This window comes from Necator americanus, chromosome IV, assembly GCF_031761385.1.
Source record: "Necator americanus strain Aroian chromosome IV, whole genome shotgun sequence".
NCBI classification, from domain to species: Eukaryota; Metazoa; Nematoda; class Chromadorea; order Rhabditida; family Ancylostomatidae; genus Necator; species Necator americanus.
Window position 1 is genome coordinate 33,985,281 of NC_087374.1, and position 24,401 is coordinate 34,009,681.

Sequence of the window (24,401 nt, forward strand, 5' to 3'; positions counted from 1 at the left end):
TCATTTTTGAATCGATGTTCAGGTAGGTGTGGGAGCATGTGTTGCATACTTTGAAAGAGCGTCGGCAACACGCAGTGATGGGTACCTGACCTTGTCTGGATTACAATTTAGGTAGTATGGCATCCTTTCTTACGATTCCATTAACTGCTGATGAAGCAAATAATCCCCAGGAAATATTTTTCAGAGGACATGCAATGTTTTCACCGGAAGACTGTCCGTGGGACATGGCCGTCGTGGAATATGGATGGCTTATGGAGATTCTCATAGGAGAAGTTGGTGGTTGCTTGGGTAGCCCTTCACAGGTGGGTCTTCAAAACGCTTTCTTTTGTCAGATCACAACTTTTGTTCTGCGCTTTGAATGTTCAACTATAGTTCTTAATAGTTCTGTTCTTAAATTATTTAATTAACCGACCTGAACGTCTGGCTAAAGCCGGACTTCAGGCTTATTTTGGTGTTCGCTCCGTTCATTTTCACCGATCAATAAGAAATAGCAGTAGCGACATTTTTGAGAAATTAGAATTGTTTTTTTTATCAATGTTTTATCCATTTTTTTAACCCAAAAACTTAAGTATAGATGAATGATTTTATAGTTTTTCCTTAAACTCTCAGTTCTACATTTGGAGAGCAATCCAGCTTGATTTCACGTCTATGTTTCCCTCAAACCTCCACAATTTGAAACATCATTCGAAATATGAGTCTGCTCCGTTCTCAGCTATTAGTAATGATGATGTGCTTTCACCGAATGACGTGAAGATCACTATTGTAGTGATAAAAATAACGTTCTACGTCAGATCGCGTAAATTGTTGGTTACTACTTATTGCATTTAAGCAGTCGTTTGCACGTGTGTTACCTCCTTTTTAAAAAGGATGACAACAGCGTTAAGGGACATGCTGGGAAATAGATATGCGAAGGAACCATGGAAAACAGTTCTACTGCCTTGGGGCTCCCGCGCACTCCGACGCAATGGAACCCGTCTCTCCCCCTCTAGCTTTCTGGCAACAGCGCACCATTTCAACCCCGTGGGACCCACCCCAACCCATTTTACAGCTCTCTGGCTCCGGGGCACGAATTCGACGTCGTAGTACTCACCCAATTTTATCGCGTTGAGGTTCCAGCGCACCAAACCGACGCCATAGTATTTGTCTCTCTCTGAGGAATTTCTTGACTGAGACACACGCATACACAGATGCAAACACATGGCAGAATAAGCCCGTTATTGTACAGCATGATAGTTTGCAATTTTGGGAGTATACATTCACATAAAAGTCTATTTACTCTCACTAACATATGAGAGAAACTAACTTGCCTTATCAAAACCAACATACATGCCCACGTAGGTTTGGACGATGGTGAAAAGGTAGAGCGCTCACCTATCAGCTGCATGGCCATGGTTCGGCACCCAACCGGTGCAGAATTTTGCATCGTTATGAAGTATTTTCGTGACACACAGACAAACACACACACACACACGGACTAAGCGCGTTATTGGATAGCATGATAGTTTAAAGACAGAAGAAAATCTTAAGATAAAATTTCTTTGGGTATGGTTTGCTCGTGAAAAATTTGGCTAATGAGAATCCATTTAGATAATCTCGCTTGCAAATTTCCTCGATACATTGTTGCTGTTAGTGATTGCAAAAGATGAGGAGAAAATTGTCCCTGAAAGGTTCAAGTTTTGTCAACATGGACAGACGGCTGAAATATGCTCTGTAGGATCGCAACCAGGTCGTCCTTGCGAGTCAGAAGAACGGTACGATCGTTGTTCTCGGGCTTTCCGGTTTAGAAATAAAGAGTTACCATATCAGATTGAAATATCGACAAATGAGACTTTCTGTGGACGGTGTACGTTTAGCGTTGGCCGAAGAGAGCTCGGCTTTAACTGTGAGTCTCCATCATATTTTTTTTTTGGTTTTTTTCTTTTGAACAGATTCTAATGATTTTTTTTAGCTTGTTCTTGATCCGCTACGATTCACTCTTTGCAACGCTCATGAAAAGAGATTTACGGAGCATATATGTCTTCGGATACCAAACATAAAATTGAGACAACGTAAGTACGACACCAGCCCTTTGCAAGGTTATACTTCCGTGTTCACTGGCCCAGCAACGATGCTCTTAATTTCCTCTGAATCTTGCGCTTAAATTTCTGGGCAGAAAAACTTCTATCCAGGATTTCTGGAAGCGGTGTTTGGCAGACCTCGTTTTTGAGATAACTGTTGACTGTTTGGCTTTGAGGTCCATGTGTTGTGGAGAAAAAAAACAGCTTAGGCATTGTCATATATTTATTATTCTGTACCCCATCCATATTTCATCTTTATTCATTCATCTTTATGTAACCTCAAATGAAAAAAAAACTAAAACAAATTAGTTTTTGTCGGTGTAACGCAGTCCAAGAGATCCGCTGTAGCCGCATAATTGATGGTTCGGGTCCGCCCTGGTGCCAACCAAGCCCTTCATCCCTATGGGATCGATACCCTTGTCTGGGAGGGATGAAAACACTGACTTGACACATCGGCTGACCCCCGCAAGTCATTGTATAGACCAACACTCGTTCCAAAACCTCAACGATTATGAATTTATGAATGGTAGTAAAACGCGTTGGTGCAATCCCAAGTGGATTAACACGCCTAAGACTTTATCCTTTATCTTCTTAATGATTTCATCCGGCGTGTTTGCGCCATATAAGTAATTTACCGTGCCATAATATCCGATGTTTTAGTTAGGACGGAAAACGTTCGCTTTATTGAGTCAATCGTCAAACCACCCTTACGTCTTAGTTAACTTCCACATAGCGTAGATATAAATTAATTGAATCCGTTCTCGATATTATTATCTTATTATTACGTTAATCTCCTTGGAAATATGATGTTTTCTGTTGCTATGACCACTTCTCTTCCTGCTAAATTAATAAAAACTTTGATAACTGTCGAAAAAATCAGCGTGTTATTTGATTTTCCAGTATTTCACCCACCTGAGAAACCTACATGGATTGAATGTGGTCGAGCAAGCATTGCTGGGATATCATTAGATGTTGAGGTGATTCGTTAATTGTTAACAACATTGCGGCTATTTTTGTTTGAAATTGGGTTTTCAGCTTCCGTTCCCAGCAGAATCCAGCCATCTAGAAGTTCTACGCCAATCATTCCTTTTTAAGCATGACAGAGTTACGAAGCGTTTGCAGTTTCTCTGGGATAGAACTACCGTCTGGGGTTGTGCGTGTTACGGAGGAACAGCATTCATGGCAAAGGAGGATAAACTGTAGGGTTCCTGAGTTCTTATTAGGAAAATTCACAAATATAGACTGAGTTTCAAGTGGACAATTCTTTTTGACTCATCTTGGTCGGCAGTTGTGTGTGCACTCTATGAATCTGGATAAGAAAGGCCAGCCTGGCGTATTTCAGAATATTTTAAATCCGGAAAAGAAGTAAGTTACACGATCACTATAAGTTCTATGTAAGTAGAATGAAGTAGTAAATGTATGTTTAGATTGTTCCGTGAAGAATTTCGTCAATATTTCACTGTTTCGCGTAAATCAAGTATTGAGTCCAGAACAACAGCAGCAACAAGTGAAGCACCTTCGGCAGAAACTGCTTCATTCCATTCTGCGATGTCCAAGACCATTCCAGTGAGTACAAACTTCATAAAATTGCCTCTTTTTTTTTTTTAGAAACTGAAGAGGCTGGAAATGAATTATTCAAGATGGCGCTATTCTGTACCGAGCTACGGAGTGAAGCATATATTTCTCCATTCAGAGATATATTTTTTCTTATTTCAATGAAATGTGTTCTAGATGGAGAAATCTTTGCTGTCCGCTCGACCACTTGTAGAGGCTTACGCTAGCTACCTCGATCAATTTGAAGTGTCAAGAACAAGTTAGTTGCATTTTTCTTCACTAAAATTACAGTTAGTGGGACATCAACGTCTGCAGAGGTTTTCTTTTTTTTTACTTATTATAGAGATGTATCGTATACTATAGTTCTTCTCATATTTTAGAGTTAGAAGCTCCACAGTTTGGTACGCCTGGAGATATTGCCAATTGGATAACATCGCGATCTTTCAAGTTCTTTGAGGTGTGCGCATAAAAGTTTGTTAGAGTCTGGAGTTGAGGAACGGTTGATCATTGTGTTCAAAAACGGTTCCACCAATTACATCCGAAAAGGCCCTCTAATTAATTGTTTAGGCTGAGAAAGGATTATCCGAACTTCATCTGAAGGTAGAACAAGCTGATAAAGGAACATCGAAAGTTCCGCCAATGTCAGCAGAATTATCATGTGAAGTACTCGACGAACAGCAAATCGCAGAATTGCCGAAAAAGTCGCTTGATCGGAGCTTAGCCATAAACGGATGCATGGCCACCACAATGGAGGTAGTTATGCTCATTTATTATACTCAAATTTGAGCCGTTCTTAATCGATTTTTTTTTCGATCAATGTGTTTATCCTTTAATTGCTTAGACTGTTTGTTAGTTTAAATGTTCGAATTTCTTTTGAACTGCAATAAAATTTGCAAGGCATCACTTATTTCTTGTTACGACTCGTTCGCTTTTCCCGGCTTTACCATTTGGAGGGAAGAAAAGGAGTCCCTCCAATCTCCAGAAATAAAATAAATCAAAAAGAATAGAGAAAAGTCAGAATCCACATTTGATGTAATTTACTATTTTTATATTATTTTCACTTATTTTTTTTACCATAGTTGCTTTGCAGTGCGTCGTTGAAAATCGTCACTGGCTGAAGTAGATTTCAGATCTTCTTCACGCCGCTTGCAATCGAATTACTGGATCGTTTTATATCGGATTTTTCCCAATGTGCTTCGTTAATACATCCTTCGATGCTTGTGCAGATGTGTTACAGAGAATGTGTGGGAAGACAACATCGCCAGCCACTTACAGAATCACTGTTCGCGACGAGTATGTATTTTGATCTAAATTTTATGTCATTTTTACTTTTCATACAAGAAGTGAAGTATGCCAGTAAAAGATGCAGGGTAAGCGCGACAGGAAGGAACTGTAAGATAACGAAAGTAGAAAAATTGTTAGAATTAGAAAAGAGGAGACCTAAGAGCCTTGATAGAGGAAGCAGCGCGAGAAAACTTCTAAGGTGTGAAACAGTCTAACTAAAGGAGACAAATTCAAGAAAAGCCATCTTTGCCATAAGCTAAAGCACGAAGAGACGTCAGCTATTTCGTACAGGTGTCATTACAAGTGAAAAATTAAGGTGTGAAGGGGAGAAGAATGGGAAGAAAAAATTCACAGTGCGGATGAAAAGATGCGATCGCATATTTTTGTGACGGGAAAGGTGAATATTGTTTTGTACGTGAAATCGATGGGGAAACTAACCGATTCTATCACACATTTTTTCTACCATTTTACAGCTGCAGCAGCATGAAAGGGAAGAAAATATTCTTGAATAAATCTATTTATATTTTCAGCAGAATCAGAACCTATCCTCAGTGTCTCAGTTGATCTACCACGTATACATATTTCAATGTTCGAATGTAGTCTTACTGGTCGTGCATTTGGTGAAGTGAAAAGCGCAGCCAATATGGCAGTCGTGCTCTTACAAAAAGCCTCAGTTACCTCTGGAACCATTAAGGATTTTGTAAGTAGCATTGTTTTTATCCATACATTCTTTTTGGGATCAACGAACGAAATTATTGTATTGCAGACTGAAAAGGGAACATCGTTTTCTGCACATTCCTCAGTTCTCTCTGCTCAGTTGCTACATTTCACACCAAGATTAGTAACGGATTTTGCTGGCAATAGAGTTTCCTTCAATGCATCTGTACGTATATTTTTATAGCGCCGTTGGTTGTTACAACGGCTTTTAAATTTACTTCTTGAAATATTTTTTTTTGTTCAGGTGAATTGGGAGAAATCATCATTAGCATCCCGCTTACTTGAGATCGAACCAAGGGTTGTCGTTGATTTTCAGATACCGGATCTTGAAGTAAAGATTGAGCGACGTGAATCACGCAAGAAAATGTAACTTATTTATGGTTGAGAATTTCCTTGATTTCGGATTTTGAATTTTGAATTTGCATTTTAGTGAAGCGAAGGAAAAATCGGCATCGGCGTCTCTTCCACCGGTGAAAACTCTACATGTAAACAAAGCAAAGGTTTGTCACATAATTTTTTCCTTTTTTCTTCCGTTAACACATTCTGAAACTTCTTGAACTTTTTTAAAAATTTTTCAAAGGCTACCACATCCATTTATTAGTTATTCCTCACTAGCTTTACTTATATTTTTCTTTTTTGGATTCTTCCAGTGAAAAAAAACTTTAGGTGGAGATTGGTGCAGTGAATACGTTAGTTGTAATGCCGCGCCCGTTAGAGATGACAGGAAAGAACGAATTCCCACTCTACGATGTTCTGTCACCGTGTCTAACTACATGGTTACATGTATCAGAGAAGCTTGTAAATAGTGTCAATGAGGTAGTTCGAACTTATTTACAGTTGAGAATTTTCTTGATTTTGGATTTTGCATTTTGCATTTAATGATTACCTCGAATTGAGTAACAATATTGATTGGTAATTGATTGTGTGTATTTATGGATAATTCTGTTGTTCAAAACTCAATTATTTTTAGTTTTCTGATAGTTGGAGTGCTATGGTGGACATGACATTTGCTCAAGTGCTGAAGATGGCTTTAGATTGTACTGATGATCGTATTTTCAATACTGGTATTAGTAAAAGTGTGATGCTGAAAGTGAAGCAGCTAGGGCCACATCAAGCTGGCTGCCCTTCGTGCTTACTCTTACATACAGTACTAAGGTAAGTAGTACAGTATCTATGTTGTAGAAAAGAAGTATCTATGGGAAAAATGATTTCAGATGGTGTGCCCTACCTTCATCAGCAGAGAAAATTTCGACTACTCCAGTATCGTTAGGCATTAACCCACAGTTTTCGGATAAATCGAACAGGAAGACGGCTTTGATGGCGTTATTGAGTCACTGGCACACGGATATTTGTCAGCAGGTTAAGGTATGATTTTGGAAAGTGTTGAATTGGTAATTGATTGTGTATGTATTTTTATATTTCTTTTTTTTTGCTGTGAAACTCGAATAAGTGAGTTTTTGTCATAGATCTCGTAGAACTGTTACCCTTAATTTTAGCTTGCCTCGAATGTCGAAGCCCGCAAATATCGTGCTGATCCAGGCAGCCTCGCTCGTGAAGTTCGTATACCTTTAGAAGATTTGGAGAAAAATCCAGAGATCAAACACCGCAGAAATGCAAGCACAGCGAGTAGGGTGAGTTTCAAGTTGTTCCAATGTGCTCTTGGGATTGTTCTTCGAGAGGCTACAGTAAGATTAAGAGATCTAATATTTCTTTGTAGAATTTTTATTTGAGAACGTATATCTTCTGGAATGTATCAAACTTATGAACATTGCAGAATCTTGCAACTAATGGAGCTCTGACCGGTCAGCAAAGACAGGATCAGAAAGGTACTCTATTTTCAGTAATAACTTTAATTTTTTTAAAGATATGAAACAATTCCATTGCGACATTTTTCAAACCATGTTATTTTTAAAGTCTTATAGCGAACAAGTTTCAGTTGATCTTTACCATTGGCTTCTTTCCGTTCATCGTGAAAGAAAGGATCGAAAACCAGCAGATCTGGCTGGCAAGGACTACATCAATCCTATGGAAATCATGCCACAAGCATTTTTCTACAGCTTTTACCATGTAGGTTATGATTATGTCGATCCTGTTTATAGGAATATATCAATTTTATCAAAAATACAGAGTCGACGATTGGATTGGACCCAACTCGATGATTTGCCACTTGATCAGTTATCGCTTACCTACAACGTTATAATCAATAATGTTGTTATGGCAATGGTTGAACAGCGGTTAGTCTAGAGACACCTATTCTGGAGCATAATTACTGTAGATTGGTTAAGTGTTGTCGCATCGGCTGCTGATACATCGCGAAAGTTCATTACACCACATCTACATCAACTTATGCATATAAAAAAAGTAGCAGTTGATGGAAAACTATCCTGGCGTATCGAAATGGATGAGAAAGGATTGTTACCTGTGAGAGGATGGGTACGTTATGGTTTTTTTCTTGCTACGGGGATCTATTTTGGGCTAAATCGAGCAGGCAAAAGTCATGGCGATGAGGATTGCATTCGTAGCTCGATTTTTTAGATAGCTAGATAAAAAATTAAAACATCAGACAGCATGGCGAGCTACAAGGCGTTGAAGTGCGACAAATATCCACAGTCAACTAAGCGAAGATGTTTGTGAAGAATTTTTGCATAACTGAATTGGTTTCAATCAAATAATGCGCTGTTTCCTTACTAATCTAGCTCCACCACAACCCTCCATGTCTAATGTGAGGGGCTTTGTCTTTTTTTATGGTATATGGACAAATTGTTCATGCAAATTTCCACTTATTGCTTTGTGATCCTCAAATTTAAAAAAAAATAGAATACGTAATGCAGAGGTTAGTATCGAATAAGATCTTATCGTCGTACGCTCATGAATTTCCCTTAAAAATTATTGAAATGACTTGGAGATATGATGGGAGAGCGAGCGAGTGCATACCAGTTTAGAATGAAAGTATAATCCACGTTACGCTTTCGCTGTAAACTCGTTTCGTCTACTTTTAACTCGATTTTTTCTAGTGCGACCTCACCTATAGTGGCAACATCGAGAACGTGCGTTTCGTTGTTGCGCTCTGTTCCGTTTGTCTAATTAAGGAGATTATGCTGGTGATAAAAACATGCGTTGATTCGCCAAACGAGCTAAAAAAGCGTCCAAGTGCTCCACCGTCACTTGTAAGTGTATAGAAGATGTTTGACATCCTAGAGAAAAAAATTCATAGTTTATTTTTCATCGTGAATTCAGGTAAGCCGTTCACCAACTTCTCATCAGTCTAATCCAACAGGTAAATCACGCTCATCACAGTCATGGGACGAACGAGTTTTGGATATGATGCGTGATTTTGAAAAGAATCGTAATCGTAGCTCAAGAAAGAAGCGGGGAGATGTGAGTATTTTTACTTTTAGTTAGCTCAGAGCTAAAATATGATTTATCTCTCTTAAGGTGTTAATGAAGATTTTTGGTGAACTAGAGATAGATTCCGTTCGCCTGGAATCAATCCTAACTGATCTATACGTTTCGTTAATGGTGCAGTTAATCGAGATTACTCAACAGCACAACCCAGCTTTTGAACATGCTCAAAAGTTATCACAGTCACAGACATCTCAAAAAGGAACACTTCCAGCGGATGTGATCGATATGAAATTGAGGTGATTTCTTGAATCATGTTCAGGAATATTTCCTTTTGGTGTCAGTTTAGTTACAAGCGTTTCTGTTTGTTGTCTTTTTGTTGTTTTGTTTTGAAGTTGTTGTTTCGAGTTTTAATTACCAGATTTCTCATTACTTTGTTGTAGAAAAATTACTGTCCTTACTCCATTTCTCATCAGTAATCGCCCTATAATATGAATATATTGGCTATTACTATTCATTTTTCAAGAAAGGCTGGCCTCGCGCTCATGGAATCGGATAATTCTAAGCAAAATGCCCACATTCTCAATTGTACACTGCACGGAAGCACTGCGAAGCTGACAAGGTAAGATTGCGTCGTGTTCTGTCAAATTTCAAATACTGCATAAAAGCGCACTTATTTTTTTATTGTTGTCAGCTTTGTTTTTGTGGTGAATGCTCACTGCAGTATAGTCGGTTCAAAACGACGGTGCAGATACGTAAGCGGCTGCGCTCGAAGCGGTACGGTTGAGATAACGATTGTGATCGAATTGCGACCATCGCGAACTGTGGCGGTGAGTCTTCCCAGGAAGGATCCTCCTTAGTTCCTAACCACGCTCCAATGCCGCAAGCGCAGTCGCGTACGTGACTTCACCGAGCTTCAAGTCGATTTGACCCGATTATATGTACCAATATTTAACGTGCTACAATAATATAATTATACCAATATTTAACGTGGTCGCAGCACTGGCTCAGACTACTGCATGTATGGTAACAAAGGATCTATGTGAATTGGGATTGAGTGAATCTTCAGCTAGTGGGCATATTTTAACGACAAATTTACTAACGATGTTAGAGTCGCTAATTTTGAATTGTGTAGTACACTTTGCTCTAATGATGTTCACCAGTATTGCGAGCTTGTCGTACCTTTACGGTTATCAAAGGCACTCTATTGTATGCTCTCTTACGGAGAAGTGTTAATTTTTTTTACTCAAACCGTAAACAGAGAAAACTCCATTGCCATTGTCTCGTAACGATATCACAAACGTACCGATCTGACATTTCGGGGATTTTTATACCTCGTGGTGTCATTTTGTGTAAAACGTTTAATTGCTATAAAATATAATGTTTGTTTATAATTTATCTCAATGTTATTCTATTGATCTTAAGACGCTCCTGTGGCACAAATCCTGAGGAGCCACTAACAGCATTGAATATTACGCTTGGGGCTATTGAAGGAGAATTACCGATTGCTGCTCATTCGCTCCATGATGTGGTTATGAGACATGGACCACAGGTAGGCTTTAATCCCATCAGGTTTGCAAAATCGCGCTCTATTATTACCAGAAATTAAGGAAAGAAATAAATTGCGTTTTGATCGGTGTTTTAAATGTTATTCATAAAAGAACTAGTTAGTTTCGTTCGACGTTTATAAAAATGTCTTCTTTTGCTTCCGTCTTTGGTGACTTGGGCGTAATTGAAGGAAAATTATCCTCTCAACTTTTTTTTTTTCAGCTTGAGCAGCAGTTCAATCGTCTTAGCGCTCAACCAACTGTACCTAATAACCCAGCGATGATTCCAGCCGTCTCTTTGCCCGTGAGCTTTTTGCATAAAATTCCCATTGCCTTTGCCATTATCAGTATTGATCGTTATTTTTGTACTATTCAATAGGAACCGCTATAACGGATGAATGTTACAGGAACTACCGGTTGTAGAATCAGGAGCTCCAACTCCATGGTACCAGAAAACAGGAGATCCGAAAAAAGCGCTCCGACCACGTACACCTGTGGCAAAAGTCAAATTCGATTTTGAAACGTCCAGTATTGAACTACGAGCAAGACTATTACCTAGCTTATTAGCACGATATAAGCTGAACAGAGCGTCGAGTAGCGGAGTTACTGGTAAGGAAATCTCGCATAGTAACTTTAAATCTATTTAAGTGAGTATTTCCCAGGTGATGCTGCTAAATGGACAGCTGGCATTGACAGCCATCATGCTGAATTCTGTGTTTCATCAGCCGGAAAACCCATGGATACGTTCACACTAGCTTTGCCAGCAATAGCTGTGAACGGGGAATACACAGTGGATAAGGGAGACGCCGCACCGGCAACAAACAAAACACTGCTATATAGGGAAGGAGGATATCTGAAGATGAGTGTCACTTTAGGTGAGTTTCACTGTCGCTTCGTGAGGGTGGTTACAGTAGAGAGTAGATAGGTTACTGCATGTATTGCTGTTGTTACTTTTTTTGTGAAGATCTCGAAGAATCTATATTGGATGAGTTTTCTCGTGTTCTGTGGGAGAAATTAGTTGCAGCAGAAAACTAATCAATTGAAAATTAGTTGAAACGTTATTTAAATTCCATTTGTATCGTTATTCAGGTCAAGTGAACCACTCGTTCACCACAGATCTTTTAAATCAAATTCTATTTGCCGAACAATCGTTTCGTAGTGAGCTCTCAGCATTGGTAAGTCGCCTCAGGGCAGAGCGATTCGGTTGGGCACCGGCTGCAACGCAGACTACTTCAACGGACAAGCAACCACCGTTACTCTTCTTCTTGACGGTTAGTTTTTTTTTTTTGTAAAACAACGCTTCATCAGAAGGAGAAGTTAGTAGTTCCTAGGTGAAAGGACAAGGAGTTCCCTGGTTACAATTGACAGCTGCCACTCCTACCGCTACTGCGGTTCGTTTCACAATTGAGAGTTTGGATGCAGAGCTAACAAATCGTTGGGTAAGGCTTTGATAACCAACCATAGTAGTAGTCCCAAGGAATATAAACTGGCAGTTTTTTTAGGTGGTGAAGGAGCAAGGCTCAGCTAAGGAACGATTATTTGGAGCTGCTGCGATACAGTTCAACGCAAAGCTTGGACAACTAGTCAAAGTAGCACAGTATGAAGAACTACAAGCGGAACTACAAGAATATGCGACGTTTATGACACAGGTACGAAATCTGAAGAACGCTAAGAGACATCTCTATATTGATTCATTTAGGTCCGTGTAGAGAATAAGGAAAGTTCTTCACATCAGTCTTACTCGTACCACATCGCTGTGAACCGCCCCATACTGTTGATCAAGTCGAGCGCAATTGATAAGGTGAGCTAACCTCTTGTTTGTACTGAAATTGACGTGGGGGGGGGGGGGGAAGAGAAATTTGTTCCCAGAACAAAGAAACATGATAAAACATAGAGAGACCTTAGAAGTAATGCTCTAGCCATCTGTACACTGTCCCAATTCAAAAAGAACAATAATGTGCTATTCTGTTGACCCAGCTTATGACTTTGCAGATACGTTTGTGTTCTCTTTCTACTAAAATTGTCAAACTAGACTACTTTTACTTTTATTTCTAATATTTTATTCCTATTTTTCTATTTTTTTATTTTTACTATTATTTTAGGCGATTCTTCTGTGGCTGAATTACAAAAACACTTATGATTATTGGAGAGCCGAGAGGAGTCGTGTAGTTCGAGCAGCAAGTAAAAGAAGCAACAGTTTTCAGCACGCGATGTTCTCACCACAGCAAGCCAGTCAGGTATGAATCTGCGGCCGTCGGACGGCAATTTTCTACTAATCTTGTAAGGTGGGCGAATTAGGCAGTGAATTTTGAGTTCTACAAAAACTTGGAAGTTTAGTAAGTATGCAGCGTTTGGCTGATGAACAACAAGGTTTCGCTGTTATGACGTGTTTATTCTAACTTAAAGGCGGGGTATTACAAAACTGAACTAGTGTGGAAACCTCCTGGAAAATATAGAGTTTGGTGTGCAGATTACAAGCATTAGCCCCGCTCAGTTTTCCCTAATCGTCTTAAAATGGCGTGGAAGTCGCGTTTGTTCCTAAGTGGTACGTTCGGACGCACCTCTTATACACGCTTTGGTCCCCTCAGCACCCAAATCATTGTTTTTATTTGAATAGGTTGGTGAGGAGACCTCATTCATTTTTAAACACTCGCATGTAGATGCGGTGCGTGCGCAAGAGTGGCGCGTTGCAGCTTACCTCGTGTGAACTAACGTCATTTCCCACGCAGTTCTTTAAGATGATTATGAGAAACTAAGTAGGGCTTTACATTCGTAATCCACAGCTCGAACTCTATATTTTCCATGACATCTCCACACTATGTACATTTTGTGATACGCTACCATTGATATTGAACGCAAATTCCGTCCACATTTCCGCTCTCCGTCTTGCGCTTCTGGTTCAACTAGATGGTGATGGTTGGGTCAAAACGACATGAATCACGACTGTAGTTGCTGTGCATTTGCGTATGCGCTCGAAACGGTGCGGTGGGGGCAGCAGCTGTAACCGAGTTGGGATCGTCGCAAACTGCAGCGATGGGTGGTGTCAGCAAGGATTTCACCACGCTCTGAGCCGGTACGCTCCACCGAAGCGCCTCGAGAGAACCCGCATACGCACTTGCGTACGTGCTTCATGTCGTTTTGACCCTACTATATTTTTGTAGTTAGTCTAAACACGAACTCCCACCAAGAATAGCAAAAGTGCATTTTATTACATTATTGGCTGCTACAACCATTCGAAGGAAACCAAGCATTAAAATATCTTGTGGTATAAAATTTGGGGATCAGATTGACGTTTTGTGTTCACTGTTGAAACTCCGGATGAAACCGAAGGCAGTGCCGCCACAGAGTGTTGCTTTGGAGTGCCAGTTGCTAGTCATTTTCTTTTGGTTTGCAGGATTTCGATGTGAATCTCTCGTTGGTTATCCATAATGGAATGTACGTTTGTATGCCATTGTACAGTCAGGACCTTACGGATGGAATGCCTGCATTAGTGTTGTCACTTCAGGTGAGATTTTGTAGTTCCACGTACTTCTCACTGTTATACTCTCTGCAATTGAGATTACTTCAAATTACTTCCAATAAAACGTACATTTTTAGAAAAGCGATGTGACAGTGTGTGTAATGAAGGAATTGGCATGTCAAGCATCATTTCATGGATTCAAACTCAGCTTCATTGACAATTTTGATGAGCTGGTAAGTAGTATCTGCTAGTTGAATTTTGTAGATCTAGAGGGTATTTATATAAACATTATAATATTATTTATATAAGTATATTTGTTCGAACGACAGCTAAATGATGAGGTGTATGGGAATTAGCCTTTCCTTATCCGGAGATATTAACAACAAAGTGTTTATGCATGCATAATATTTCTTTTTCGGAAGGTGGTGAGATTTGCGGAAATTACCTTGCTCCTGCCTGGAGATATTAGGTCTTCTGGACTTAAACGGACAACTCTGTCCAACTTTGATTTCTTTTTAAACGTTTGTGATTGTGATTCCGTCTTTATTCTCTGAAATTAAAATCTTAGTCGCTGTCGGAAAGTGTTATGGAGGCTACTGGAGAAACTCAAACAAACTATTTCTTCTTTCCGCAAGGAACGTATCAGCTGTGCTCACAGGTACGCGAAATATAAGAAACACTACGGTACTAGCTCTACAAAAAAAAACCCAGTCACTTTCCTAATCTAGGCATCAGCTGACGCAGCGGGAGCGAAATGGGTGTTGAGTGTGAGATCACAAATGCGTGGAATGGTCATTGACCTTGATCAAAGAATTGGTGAGATTATAAGTTAAAATAAATGGCATCTTAGTGAAATTTAGCTTGTAATTTTCTATTTTTAAAGGGAAGTTGGCGAAAATGGTAGTGAACACATTTTCTTCACTTGGAGACAACGAAGAAGATATTGATGACAGAGGATCTCACATATCAGATGATGAGGACCATCTGGTTTGTCAGACATTTAGTCGAGTTTTTCCTTGTTTTCTTTTTCTTGCGAAGTCGCACGGAGCTTTTAACATTTTTAGTTTTTTTTTTTTGTTATATTGGTTTCTCTTTTCTACTTTCCACAGTTCCGTTGTTATTTTTCTTGCTCTTGTGGCTTCTAAAAATGCTAGTCCATGGCTTCCGATATGTTCAAGCGCACAGGTGCGTTGCAGATGGAGCTGAAAAAGCTGGACTTCGATACTCTTTTTCTCCACTGTAGGCGACATGATAGCGCACCTAGATATAGAATCTATGGTGATAGTTTTCCTCGAAATATTCTATTCCTTCTTTGGAGAACAAGCAAAATAATGCTTGTACGGGATGTAGCAGGATGACCTCGTTTCACCGTAATGCACCCGTATTTGCACGCCTCTTACAATATTTTCCATAAAATGCGGGAGGACACCCTTTTTGGCGACCTTGATTCACCATAGGTGTCAAATGAAGAATTAAATATTAGAAATGAGGATGCTAGCAGCTTTTTTGAACTCACGTAAACGTTAGTGAGGTCGATAGAAGTTTGAACGAATCTGTATAGATAGGAGCAGCTCCTTTTTTAAACATTTTTTTTACTCTTCACAGATCAATTGTTTATCATTGAAAATCGTTGATTAAGGTCGAAGGAGGTAACGAGCTGAAGGGATTAAGACCGGAAGAAAGAGTCCCCTGGATGGAGAGAAAGGTTTGTTGTGCGTAGAAACTTGTAGGTATGTGTAAAATTATTTGACGAAGCGATCTCAAGGTTTGATTTTGAAACGAGTTTTTCGATCTTTTCGATGAACGCAACCGATGCAGAGTTGGAGGTCCCACTGTTTGGCTTGTTAAGATATTCCTAAATGTACATTTTTACATCTCGCCTTTTAAGATGCACGAACAGTCAACTCTTGTCTCGGATTTGGTCGCCTGCAAAGCTCCTGAGAAAAGAATTGAGGCGGAGAGGAAGAAATTGCGTCAGTACGAATTGATTCGTTTCAAAGAGTTCCGGAAAAGTATGATCGAGAAAATCCGGCGTCGTAAGAATACAGCTAACAAAGGAGGCATGAGACCCAGAGTGAGCCATAGATTTCTGATTTCTTGTTTTTTATTCGAAATCGTAGTGTTTCACTAGTTTTTTTTTTGCTCTTAAGATTTGAAATTTAAATGCTGCTTCGGTGAGAATAGAATGAGGTATGATAGCAACGTTGAAATTTATGGCAGCAAAACTGCAATAGAGCACAAATTCTCCAACAACAAACTTATATCTTCAACGCTTATCTGCTGAATATTGTGAATATTATAGAAACCATCCACTGAGGATGCACCGAAGCCTTTGAGGACAACTCCAGAAACGCGGACTGAGTCAGACGACAGCAAAGGGCAGACTGAGAATGTGAAAATGCACATAGATGTACAGGTTGGGCAAGACTTTTCGAAACTTAGCTCATTTCTCAGGAGATTTTTATGGCGGAACAATGGAATCGCTCAGTCTCTTCCAGGTTAGCATCGAATCTGGCAGATGCACCTTACGAACAGCACCAAAACAAGAGCCTACAGCCATTGTACCAATTATGGCGAAGAAACCGTCCACAAAGGATCTTAAAGCAAAGGCGTTTGCTTCTTCGCAACCAACGAATTTGACCAGATTCAGTATTCCAAGGTGAGGCCGTGGTTTCAATGATTTCATGTAAGAATTAGTGATTAGTAAGATTTCTGTTCTTTTCTTCTCCTTTTTGCCCGTGTTTTTTTTAAAGTAATTCTTATGAGTTTTTCTTTCAAGCTACTCTAAGGTGTCACCACCTATTCCAGACTCTTTCTTACTTGTTTTATTCTTAACAGTATGCTCTTGTTAACACAGTTTCGAATATAACATTATTCTTTGGCTTTGCAATCCGCCTTTTCTATTTCGATATTGAGTTTTCCATGTTTCTTACAAATTGCAGTAAAACACGTTGGCGCATCCAAGCGGATTGATATTCCAGAGAAGTTATCGTCCGTCCTTTTCATTTTAGCACCAATTTGTATCATTAGCTGTTCCATTTGAAAATAGTAGTTTACTTTCGCTCTCTTTTTTAGTTAATGTTTGATTGAATACTGTTCATTCGGTGACAGTTTGCTTTTGCTTTTTTTCCGTTCTGTTTTCGTTTTTGCGTTTTCACCTCTTCCATAACTGTTTGAAATCTTCTTTTTTTTCAAAATCTATACCTCTGCCACCTTGTTTATCTACTCTATTTTAGCCTGGATATGAAAGGATACTATCTTTCCGCAGATTCTGGGACTGTCCCAACACCAATCGCATCGTCAATTACGAAAGATTCTCTCAAACACAGTGCGTCAATGTCAAACGCATCTATTCTGTCTTCTACAACTGTAAGTTCGCATTTTCTTGTGTAACTGTTAGTCATTTAAAATTGGTCTTTGTTGTGGAGATGTTAAATGCATTTTCAAGTCAACGAATACTCTCCAACGAAAACGCGGCTGTTTCTACCTATCAGCAGCCTTGGCATCGATGCCAACAGAAACTGTGGTGACACCGCATCTAGCCGATTACTTAGAACAGGTTTTGAATTTTTTTCCGACGTTGAGTCTCTTTTCCATCTCTATCTATTCATCTAGGTTCTTGAACCTCTTCCTATGTCATCGAGAGCAACGGTAACCTCGGTTCCATCGGTGGCAGAACCTCAAGAAGGTGTGGCACACATAGTAGGAATGGACACAAGCGCCTTACCAATTGATGTGTTATTCTTCCTGACAGTCCAAAGTAGCGCAATTAGATTTGACGGACAACAACAAGTTTGTATCTCACAATTCTTCTTTTCCTATTTTTTAGCACTTTCTCTTTTTTTTTTTTTTTGGAATTTCTTAGTGGCGATTCCACTGACTTTGTATAAACTCTTCAGCGAAGTTCTGCTGCGGATTGCCTACTTAAACTGCCATGCTTATCCCTCATGGCATCAACTCGTCGTACAGTCGGAGAAACCTACGTTGGTGGCATAGACGTTTCGGCAACTCTTAGTGCATTTTCACTAAGCATTTACAGCCCGCATCAGGTAAGAGTTTTTTGAGAGTATTCCGTTGTTGTTTTAAATTTTATTTCCATCCATATTTTCAAGCAATCAACTGCACATGATGCTCTCTCGTTGACACTTGATCATCTGTCATTTGTGATCTCACGTAGTAAAAATTCGTCTGTAGAAGCCGACAACAGAGTCAAGGTGAGTAGCTTTCATCATTTTGCCTGTGTAATTGTATTAAGGAAATTATCGGTAGGAGAGCAATTTTCCTACTTTTTACTGATGGCTGGTTCAAATGTTTGTGTTAAATTTCAGTTACTTTGGTTCTACAATTCTGAATTTGTTTCTCTGTACATTTTTAAGCTAAAAGTTTGGTTTTCTGAAAGACTAGTTCTATTTTTATTTATTTGTGTTTATTTTTACTATTTAACAGCCTGCATTCTGCCAAGTAAAAGCTCGACAGCGACGTCTCCACCACAGAGTTTCTTCTGTTGTTGTTCGATTACTGATACTTTACAGAATTTGTTGTGCTACCCTAAGACTCCTGCAATGTTTTGTCTTTCTTGTGTCTGAGAATTTCTTATTATTTTAATTTTACTTTCAAAATTTAGTTCGTTCTCACGTCTAATATTGGAGCGGCAAACTTCAACTACGACATGCGTCGACTCAGTGAATTGATGGCTTTTCCAAAGCCTTGGTACCGTGCAGCAATTGCCCGCAGGGTGTTCTTCGGCGACCAGGCAATGTCCCGAGAACCAGCCAGCCAGCCGAGCACCATTGCTAGTCATAATTTGGTTGCTGCCAGGTAAATATGTTGTTTTACATTTTTTTCACCAATAGGAGTTCTTATAGGAGGATAATATTGTACCAAAAAGTTAGTTCTAGACCGACTGTGATACGACCTGATAAAGCATGGTCAGCTACAGTATTATTGGCAGTACAGTGGAAAGAGTTGAACGTGAACGCTCAAATGTCGAACACAATGGGGAACACATCATGGAAAGCTCGCCGTGGGCTCCTCAGAGCCATAGCTAAGGTTTTGACCCATCCATCGATTCGTAATTTCCTAGATGAAGCAATCATGGCAAACTTTTAGCTGAATTCACGATCGGAGCGCAACGTAACGCTGACGTTCAAGCTCGATTCGAGTGAATTAACAGCACACGGTGGGGCTATCAGTGGAGAGATTGCGCTCAGTCGACTTTTGCTTTCTGTCTCTCATGTCCGTTTGGTCAATGTGAGTTCCGTTCCGGGATCGTAGCTGGTCCTTTTCTTTTTTTTTTCTTTTTTTCTCTGCTTACTAAATTGATTATCGTAGCAACCGCCACGTAACGGAGCTAAAGTCCAATTACGCTGGTTGGCAGCTAGAGTGGAATGGATGAGCCGAGCGGTCTTGATCGGACGATGTGAAAAACCTGCTATTTCCCTCGGAGACGAGTTTTCTCGTGAGAAAAATGAGGCTGGAGAAGTACGTGCAATTGAAATAGCATAATTTAATTATTGTAAGCTCCTGATTGAGTGAAATCCAAATTCCATTCTGAAATTTATTTTGCTCCCTGAGTCCATCAAAAGGCAGGAACATGTAAAGCCGAAGCGCAATTTTCACATCAGTCCCATTGTGGATGTGTTGTTCTCAAAGTAATCGTAATTCTCTACAGTACATTCGAGCATGTGTACGTTTGAACGTGAAAGGATCGTGGGAAGACCTACAAGTGGTGATAACGAGAGCGACCGTGGACGATATTCAGAAGATCATCAATAAGCTGAAGACGTTCTTTGAGGTACACCTTTTAATTCCAGAGTTCAACAGTGAGTATTAAATTGAAAACTATTTGAGGAGCAATTGAAAAGCTCAAAAATGGTCTGGGGTATACAACAAGAAAAATCTTCATCGGGTAATAAATCCAAGCAAGATGACTCAGCACCGCAATTTGTGTATGCAACACATTTCTGGCAGAAGGTTGGTACAATACATCAAACTTGTTTAAATAGTTGGACCATTATTATTTCTAGGTGCTGGATTCAGTCACAGAGATACAATTTAAACAGAAAATCTTACCTATTCCACAAAATGGAGAAACGGTTGTGGGCGGATTTGTTGGACTCGAGGCTGGTCGGGTATCTCTGGCATGCATGCATGGTGAGATGAGTGCACATAGGTGAGTACTTTTTTTTCTTTCTTTTAAAGACAGCGTACCATGAATCTGATGTGGTATGGATTTCTCGTGGAAAGATTCTATATGGGATCGGGGATTGCGGAAAACCACGTGGTTCCACTCATCTCTCCGTGATCGCCGTAAGAAATGGCACGGGAATCGCTTTATTTCCTACGAGGTGCGTTAAAACGCGCCTCTGGGTCCATGTTCCGTTCCATTCAGCAGTCTATTCATTAGTTTCACTTGAACAAGCTGGTGAGTAGACCTTATTGATCCTCGAAGGATCGCTCGTCGATGCAGCGCGTGCGCAAGGGTGGCCCGAAGCAATGCAAGTCGTCGTAGAAAATACGGCGGCAGCGGCCACGGAGAGATAAGCAGAACCACCTGGTTTTCCGCATCCACGGCCTTGTATAGAAGCTTTCCATGAGAAATATATACCACGTCAAATTCGAGGTATGTTGGCTTTAAGCAGAGCACGGGCAACATTATGTCTATCATTTAGTTGGGCTCTGTTCCACATGCGTCATCCGGGGATCATTTTTACACCTGAAGCAAAGTTCTCCTACATTGACAGGGACGAAGACGTGATCGGTTTGTGGTTATTTCCTTACTTGTTTTGTTTTCTTTAGCAAAATGTATGCCTTAAAAGGAAATGGTGTGGAGTTCTGGTCACTGGTTTCATCTGAGGTAGCATAATATACCTTTAAATAAGCCGTTTTTGAGATAACTGTTAGATGGCAGAAATTAGTGTGCTTTGATATCCGTGAAAGCAAATCTACGCTCAGGAGTAGCAGTGCGACAGAAGCTCATCATACGTCTTGGTCCACAAGATGCAAAAAGAACCGCGGCTAACAATCCGATTGACGTACCGAATCTTAGTGCGGAGAATATGGCAACTGTTTGCCGCGTACAGGTTAGTCGTTAATTAGATGTTCTTGCATTTTTGTTTTCTTTTTCTTTTAAGTCTTTTTTGGTTGTAGATATGCTGGTAAATGATAAGGCACTAACTAGAGTGAATATGGGGAAATGGAGGAATTTTCCGAGTTCTAAATTGTTAGATACTGGAAATGGGTGCGTATCCTTGGGGTTTGCAGCCTCTGTCACAACAGGTGGTTGGGGCCTCCTACCATGGCAGAGGATGAAATATGTTGTGTCTAAGATGCATGCGACCATGATCAGCAACATATATTTAAATGATATTTACAGCCTTAGTGGGATTATACAGAAAAATCAGTTTTGAAGCAAGAAATAAAGTCTCGCATGGCTTTTGAGATTGAGAGAGAATAAGTTTGTACCTTTATTCATTCACTTAATTATCTCGGGTAAAATTTGGCCGAAGTATCCGGTATTTTCTAGTTTAGTCTTCAAAAGAGGTTAGATTTAGCTTGATTACATAATGATTGGAGTATTTTACTTCTTATATTTTGTTATCTTTTAAATTCAATACGGAAAAAAGTGTTCACTCTTTTCTGTCCTCACTCATCCCGTTCACAATCTTTTTTTTTTTTGCGCTTTTTTATTTCTCTTTGGTAGAAGTTGTTCTTTCGCTTGTTTCCTATCCTACCCAACTAATCGCTTAGCTGCAGCTTCAGTTAAAAAAAAACATTGGCTTCTAAGAACACTTGTATGTATCTTTAGATTTTCAAGGAATAACTACTAGAGGGCATGTGTGAATACTGATTTCTGCAGCTCAACTACAGTATCCTATGAGTAGGAAACTGTACCTGAGGCCACAATTTCCACACTTAAAAGCACAACTGTCTTCGCGTTGTCTTGATCAGAAGAGGCACACCTTCAATTTGTAACTTGTGCGGTTTTAGCAGCTGGAAGCATAAACTACAGGCGCCTTCCAGAATTGTAGTCCAGAAATGGCTCAATGTTCGTGTAGTTGGAACTGTTGTTGTCAATATTTAACCCCAGGACAAATAACGAGGATGGATTAAAACCTAGAAGGAGCAGGACATATTTTAAACGCATTCATGGAATGTGAAACCAAGAAACAAAAAACCCCAAAAGTCTTTGTTTTCGCCCCAGAATTGAGTTTGGAGGTTTTCAGGCAGTAGTTAGTATGTGACTAAAGACTAAATTCTTACATTGATACTTACAGCAAAACCGTAACAGCATCATGCGACAAAATGCATCCATTTCAACGAGTCTGGACTATCTTATTGGTGACGCTTTGAAACAGATTGGACTTGCCGTCAAAACTGATGTGAGCACTCCTTTTGAGGATTTGTCGCAGTGCATTTACTCACTATCCCATGTAATACCTTAGACTCCTGCTCCAAGTACGAGAGGACAACATAGCGTGTTGGAACTGTTCCAGTTTCCAGCTTTGGAAGCAGTTTTGATCTCAGAGCAGATGAATGAATGCGATGTAGAGGAGTTGGACGAGGATGAACGACCAGAGGTGCTGATTTCGCTAAATAAAGTATTAAATTTAATTACATTTTGCAGAACTACATTCATTTGTTTTATTTTTAGTTACAATACAATTAATTAATTACATTTAATCTAAAAATAAAACAAAACTTTTAATTTATGCATGATCTTCAGGTGCACTCTACCTTCGTTTGTGACTTCCTGGATGCTGTATGCGTTCAGACGGATTTCAATGCTCAAGTCAGCTTCTTGCCTGAATTACTGAAGAGTTATATACAAGTTTCGGTATGCTTTTGTTAAATTTGGATGGTTTTCCTGCTTTGGTTGTTTTTCTTTCTCAAATATATGGGACGGAACACAGTAGGGCCGAAACGACATGAAGCACGTACGCAATTGCGTACACGGGTTCTTTCGAGGCGCTTCGGTGGAGCGTAGCGGCTAGGAGCGTGGTGAAATCTTTGCTGGCTCCACTTATCGCTGCAAATTGCGACGGTCCCACCTCGGTTCCAACTGCTGCCTCCACCTTGTCGTTCTGAGCGCGTACGCAAATGCACCACAACTATACTCGTGATTCTGGTCGTTTTGGCCCGACTGTAGTTTTAGCGACATCCTACACTATATTATTAGTAGAATTTTATTAGTTCACCTCCATGTATCACTTAGAAAACACGAGAAATATGAAGCACCTGTCTTAAAAATATCACTCCAAGAATCTGGAGTGGTACGGATATCCGCTGGAGTATTCGTATACGGGATCGTAGATCATTGAGGGAAGGGTGATTCCGTTCATTTCTTCCTAATCGCCGTAGAAAACGGCCCGGAAGGTACGACTTCGAGCGTTGCAGCGCACTATTTTTTTACGAGGAGTTCGATTGGAGCATGCCAGCCTTGTGCACGCGCCGCATCTTTCGGGCTGTTTTTTACGGCAATTAGGAAGAAATGGACGGAATCGTACTCCTCTCCATGATTTACTATTCCATATACGAATATTCCACTTGAAATCCATACCACCTCAGATTCGTGGGGTGATGCCTTTGAGGATATTGGAGCTTTTGCAAAGCGCTGATATCTCAATGCTAACCTGTGGAAATGGCTTTTTTTACTCGCTGACGATCACAACAAAGCTTGTATTGTTGCAAAAAGTGGCTAGGAGAACTCGTAGTGTACTTCTCCTTTGACATTACAAAAAAAAATAATAAATAAATAAAACTCCTCGCGCCAGTGCTGTTTATTTAATAGTTACGTGAGGAAAACCCTTACGTAAAATAAGCGGTAAATGTATGAAGAACAACATAAACCAGAAGAAAGAGAAGAAAGAAGCATAAAAGTAAAAAAGTCAGAAAGGACGTCATAGAATGGTATGAGGGAAAAGAAGTCAGAAGTGAGAACAGCCATCAAGGGCCCACCATATCATTCTGTCCCAGAAGGCATTGAATTGTAAACAAGAAATAGATAGGATAAGCTTAAACTTGAGCGGCTAAAATCAAAGAGAAGGTAAATTCAAATAGGGCTTATTAAGGATTCACCTCTGCCTGTGGAGAAGCCACCGCAGAAAACCGATAAACGACGTTACATGTGTGAGAAATGGGCAGTCGACCCGAAGATCAGATTTATCGATCGTTTCCGTTGGAATCCTCCCGTAATTGATGAGATATTGAGAAAATTGCAGGTAACAACATATACATGATTATTATTGATTACGATTGGTGGGTTTAAATAGATTTATGGTGATCTATGAATTGTTTTAGATTTTCGACCATCGTACTACGATTCCAAAAGCGTTGCAGAGAGCTTTACTTGATCCTCTTGATCAAGGACTAGCCTTAGCCCTGTACGAGTTACTACGTCTTGTTGATCGAACGAAACCACAAGAACGCGGAAACAAGTAA

The 24,401-nt window shown here is 39.9% G+C and overlaps 1 protein-coding gene across 1 annotated transcript in view; it reads left to right on the forward strand.

Annotated features, from left to right (window-relative positions):
* RB195_003589 (uncharacterized protein) overlaps positions 1–24,401 on the forward strand; it is a gene marked incomplete at both ends in the record, with an annotated part of 31,460 nt that extends 7,059 nt beyond the window's left edge. The window contains 66 exons of the mRNA XM_064201304.1: positions 23–111; positions 185–302; positions 1,588–1,751; positions 1,807–1,882; positions 1,949–2,048; positions 2,958–3,034; positions 3,093–3,256; positions 3,312–3,422; positions 3,485–3,623; positions 3,789–3,870; positions 3,992–4,068; positions 4,179–4,364; positions 4,742–4,904; positions 5,426–5,595; positions 5,662–5,778; positions 5,857–5,978; positions 6,043–6,112; positions 6,279–6,428; positions 6,583–6,767; positions 6,827–6,977; positions 7,109–7,243; positions 7,387–7,438; positions 7,549–7,679; positions 7,740–7,846; positions 7,898–8,045; positions 8,627–8,779; positions 8,850–8,990; positions 9,048–9,253; positions 9,481–9,576; positions 10,380–10,506; positions 10,725–10,805; positions 10,909–11,110; positions 11,164–11,376; positions 11,591–11,772; positions 11,833–11,940; positions 12,004–12,150; positions 12,201–12,302; positions 12,604–12,738; positions 13,896–14,006; positions 14,099–14,194; positions 14,530–14,619; positions 14,690–14,777; positions 14,845–14,948; positions 15,601–15,666; positions 15,850–16,035; positions 16,264–16,377; positions 16,460–16,620; positions 17,198–17,330; positions 17,410–17,520; positions 17,577–17,753; positions 17,861–18,010; positions 18,074–18,175; positions 18,586–18,779; positions 18,860–19,010; positions 19,071–19,211; positions 19,293–19,442; positions 19,633–19,755; positions 19,812–19,934; positions 19,988–20,133; positions 20,633–20,721; positions 20,916–21,043; positions 22,238–22,342; positions 22,406–22,540; positions 22,687–22,797; positions 24,032–24,181; positions 24,261–24,401. Coding sequence (XP_064057185.1) covers positions 23–111; positions 185–302; positions 1,588–1,751; positions 1,807–1,882; positions 1,949–2,048; positions 2,958–3,034; positions 3,093–3,256; positions 3,312–3,422; positions 3,485–3,623; positions 3,789–3,870; positions 3,992–4,068; positions 4,179–4,364; positions 4,742–4,904; positions 5,426–5,595; positions 5,662–5,778; positions 5,857–5,978; positions 6,043–6,112; positions 6,279–6,428; positions 6,583–6,767; positions 6,827–6,977; positions 7,109–7,243; positions 7,387–7,438; positions 7,549–7,679; positions 7,740–7,846; positions 7,898–8,045; positions 8,627–8,779; positions 8,850–8,990; positions 9,048–9,253; positions 9,481–9,576; positions 10,380–10,506; positions 10,725–10,805; positions 10,909–11,110; positions 11,164–11,376; positions 11,591–11,772; positions 11,833–11,940; positions 12,004–12,150; positions 12,201–12,302; positions 12,604–12,738; positions 13,896–14,006; positions 14,099–14,194; positions 14,530–14,619; positions 14,690–14,777; positions 14,845–14,948; positions 15,601–15,666; positions 15,850–16,035; positions 16,264–16,377; positions 16,460–16,620; positions 17,198–17,330; positions 17,410–17,520; positions 17,577–17,753; positions 17,861–18,010; positions 18,074–18,175; positions 18,586–18,779; positions 18,860–19,010; positions 19,071–19,211; positions 19,293–19,442; positions 19,633–19,755; positions 19,812–19,934; positions 19,988–20,133; positions 20,633–20,721; positions 20,916–21,043; positions 22,238–22,342; positions 22,406–22,540; positions 22,687–22,797; positions 24,032–24,181; positions 24,261–24,401 — 8,553 coding nt within the window. The remainder of the gene's footprint in view (positions 1–22; positions 112–184; positions 303–1,587; positions 1,752–1,806; positions 1,883–1,948; positions 2,049–2,957; positions 3,035–3,092; positions 3,257–3,311; positions 3,423–3,484; positions 3,624–3,788; positions 3,871–3,991; positions 4,069–4,178; positions 4,365–4,741; positions 4,905–5,425; positions 5,596–5,661; positions 5,779–5,856; positions 5,979–6,042; positions 6,113–6,278; positions 6,429–6,582; positions 6,768–6,826; positions 6,978–7,108; positions 7,244–7,386; positions 7,439–7,548; positions 7,680–7,739; positions 7,847–7,897; positions 8,046–8,626; positions 8,780–8,849; positions 8,991–9,047; positions 9,254–9,480; positions 9,577–10,379; positions 10,507–10,724; positions 10,806–10,908; positions 11,111–11,163; positions 11,377–11,590; positions 11,773–11,832; positions 11,941–12,003; positions 12,151–12,200; positions 12,303–12,603; positions 12,739–13,895; positions 14,007–14,098; positions 14,195–14,529; positions 14,620–14,689; positions 14,778–14,844; positions 14,949–15,600; positions 15,667–15,849; positions 16,036–16,263; positions 16,378–16,459; positions 16,621–17,197; positions 17,331–17,409; positions 17,521–17,576; positions 17,754–17,860; positions 18,011–18,073; positions 18,176–18,585; positions 18,780–18,859; positions 19,011–19,070; positions 19,212–19,292; positions 19,443–19,632; positions 19,756–19,811; positions 19,935–19,987; positions 20,134–20,632; positions 20,722–20,915; positions 21,044–22,237; positions 22,343–22,405; positions 22,541–22,686; positions 22,798–24,031; positions 24,182–24,260) is intronic.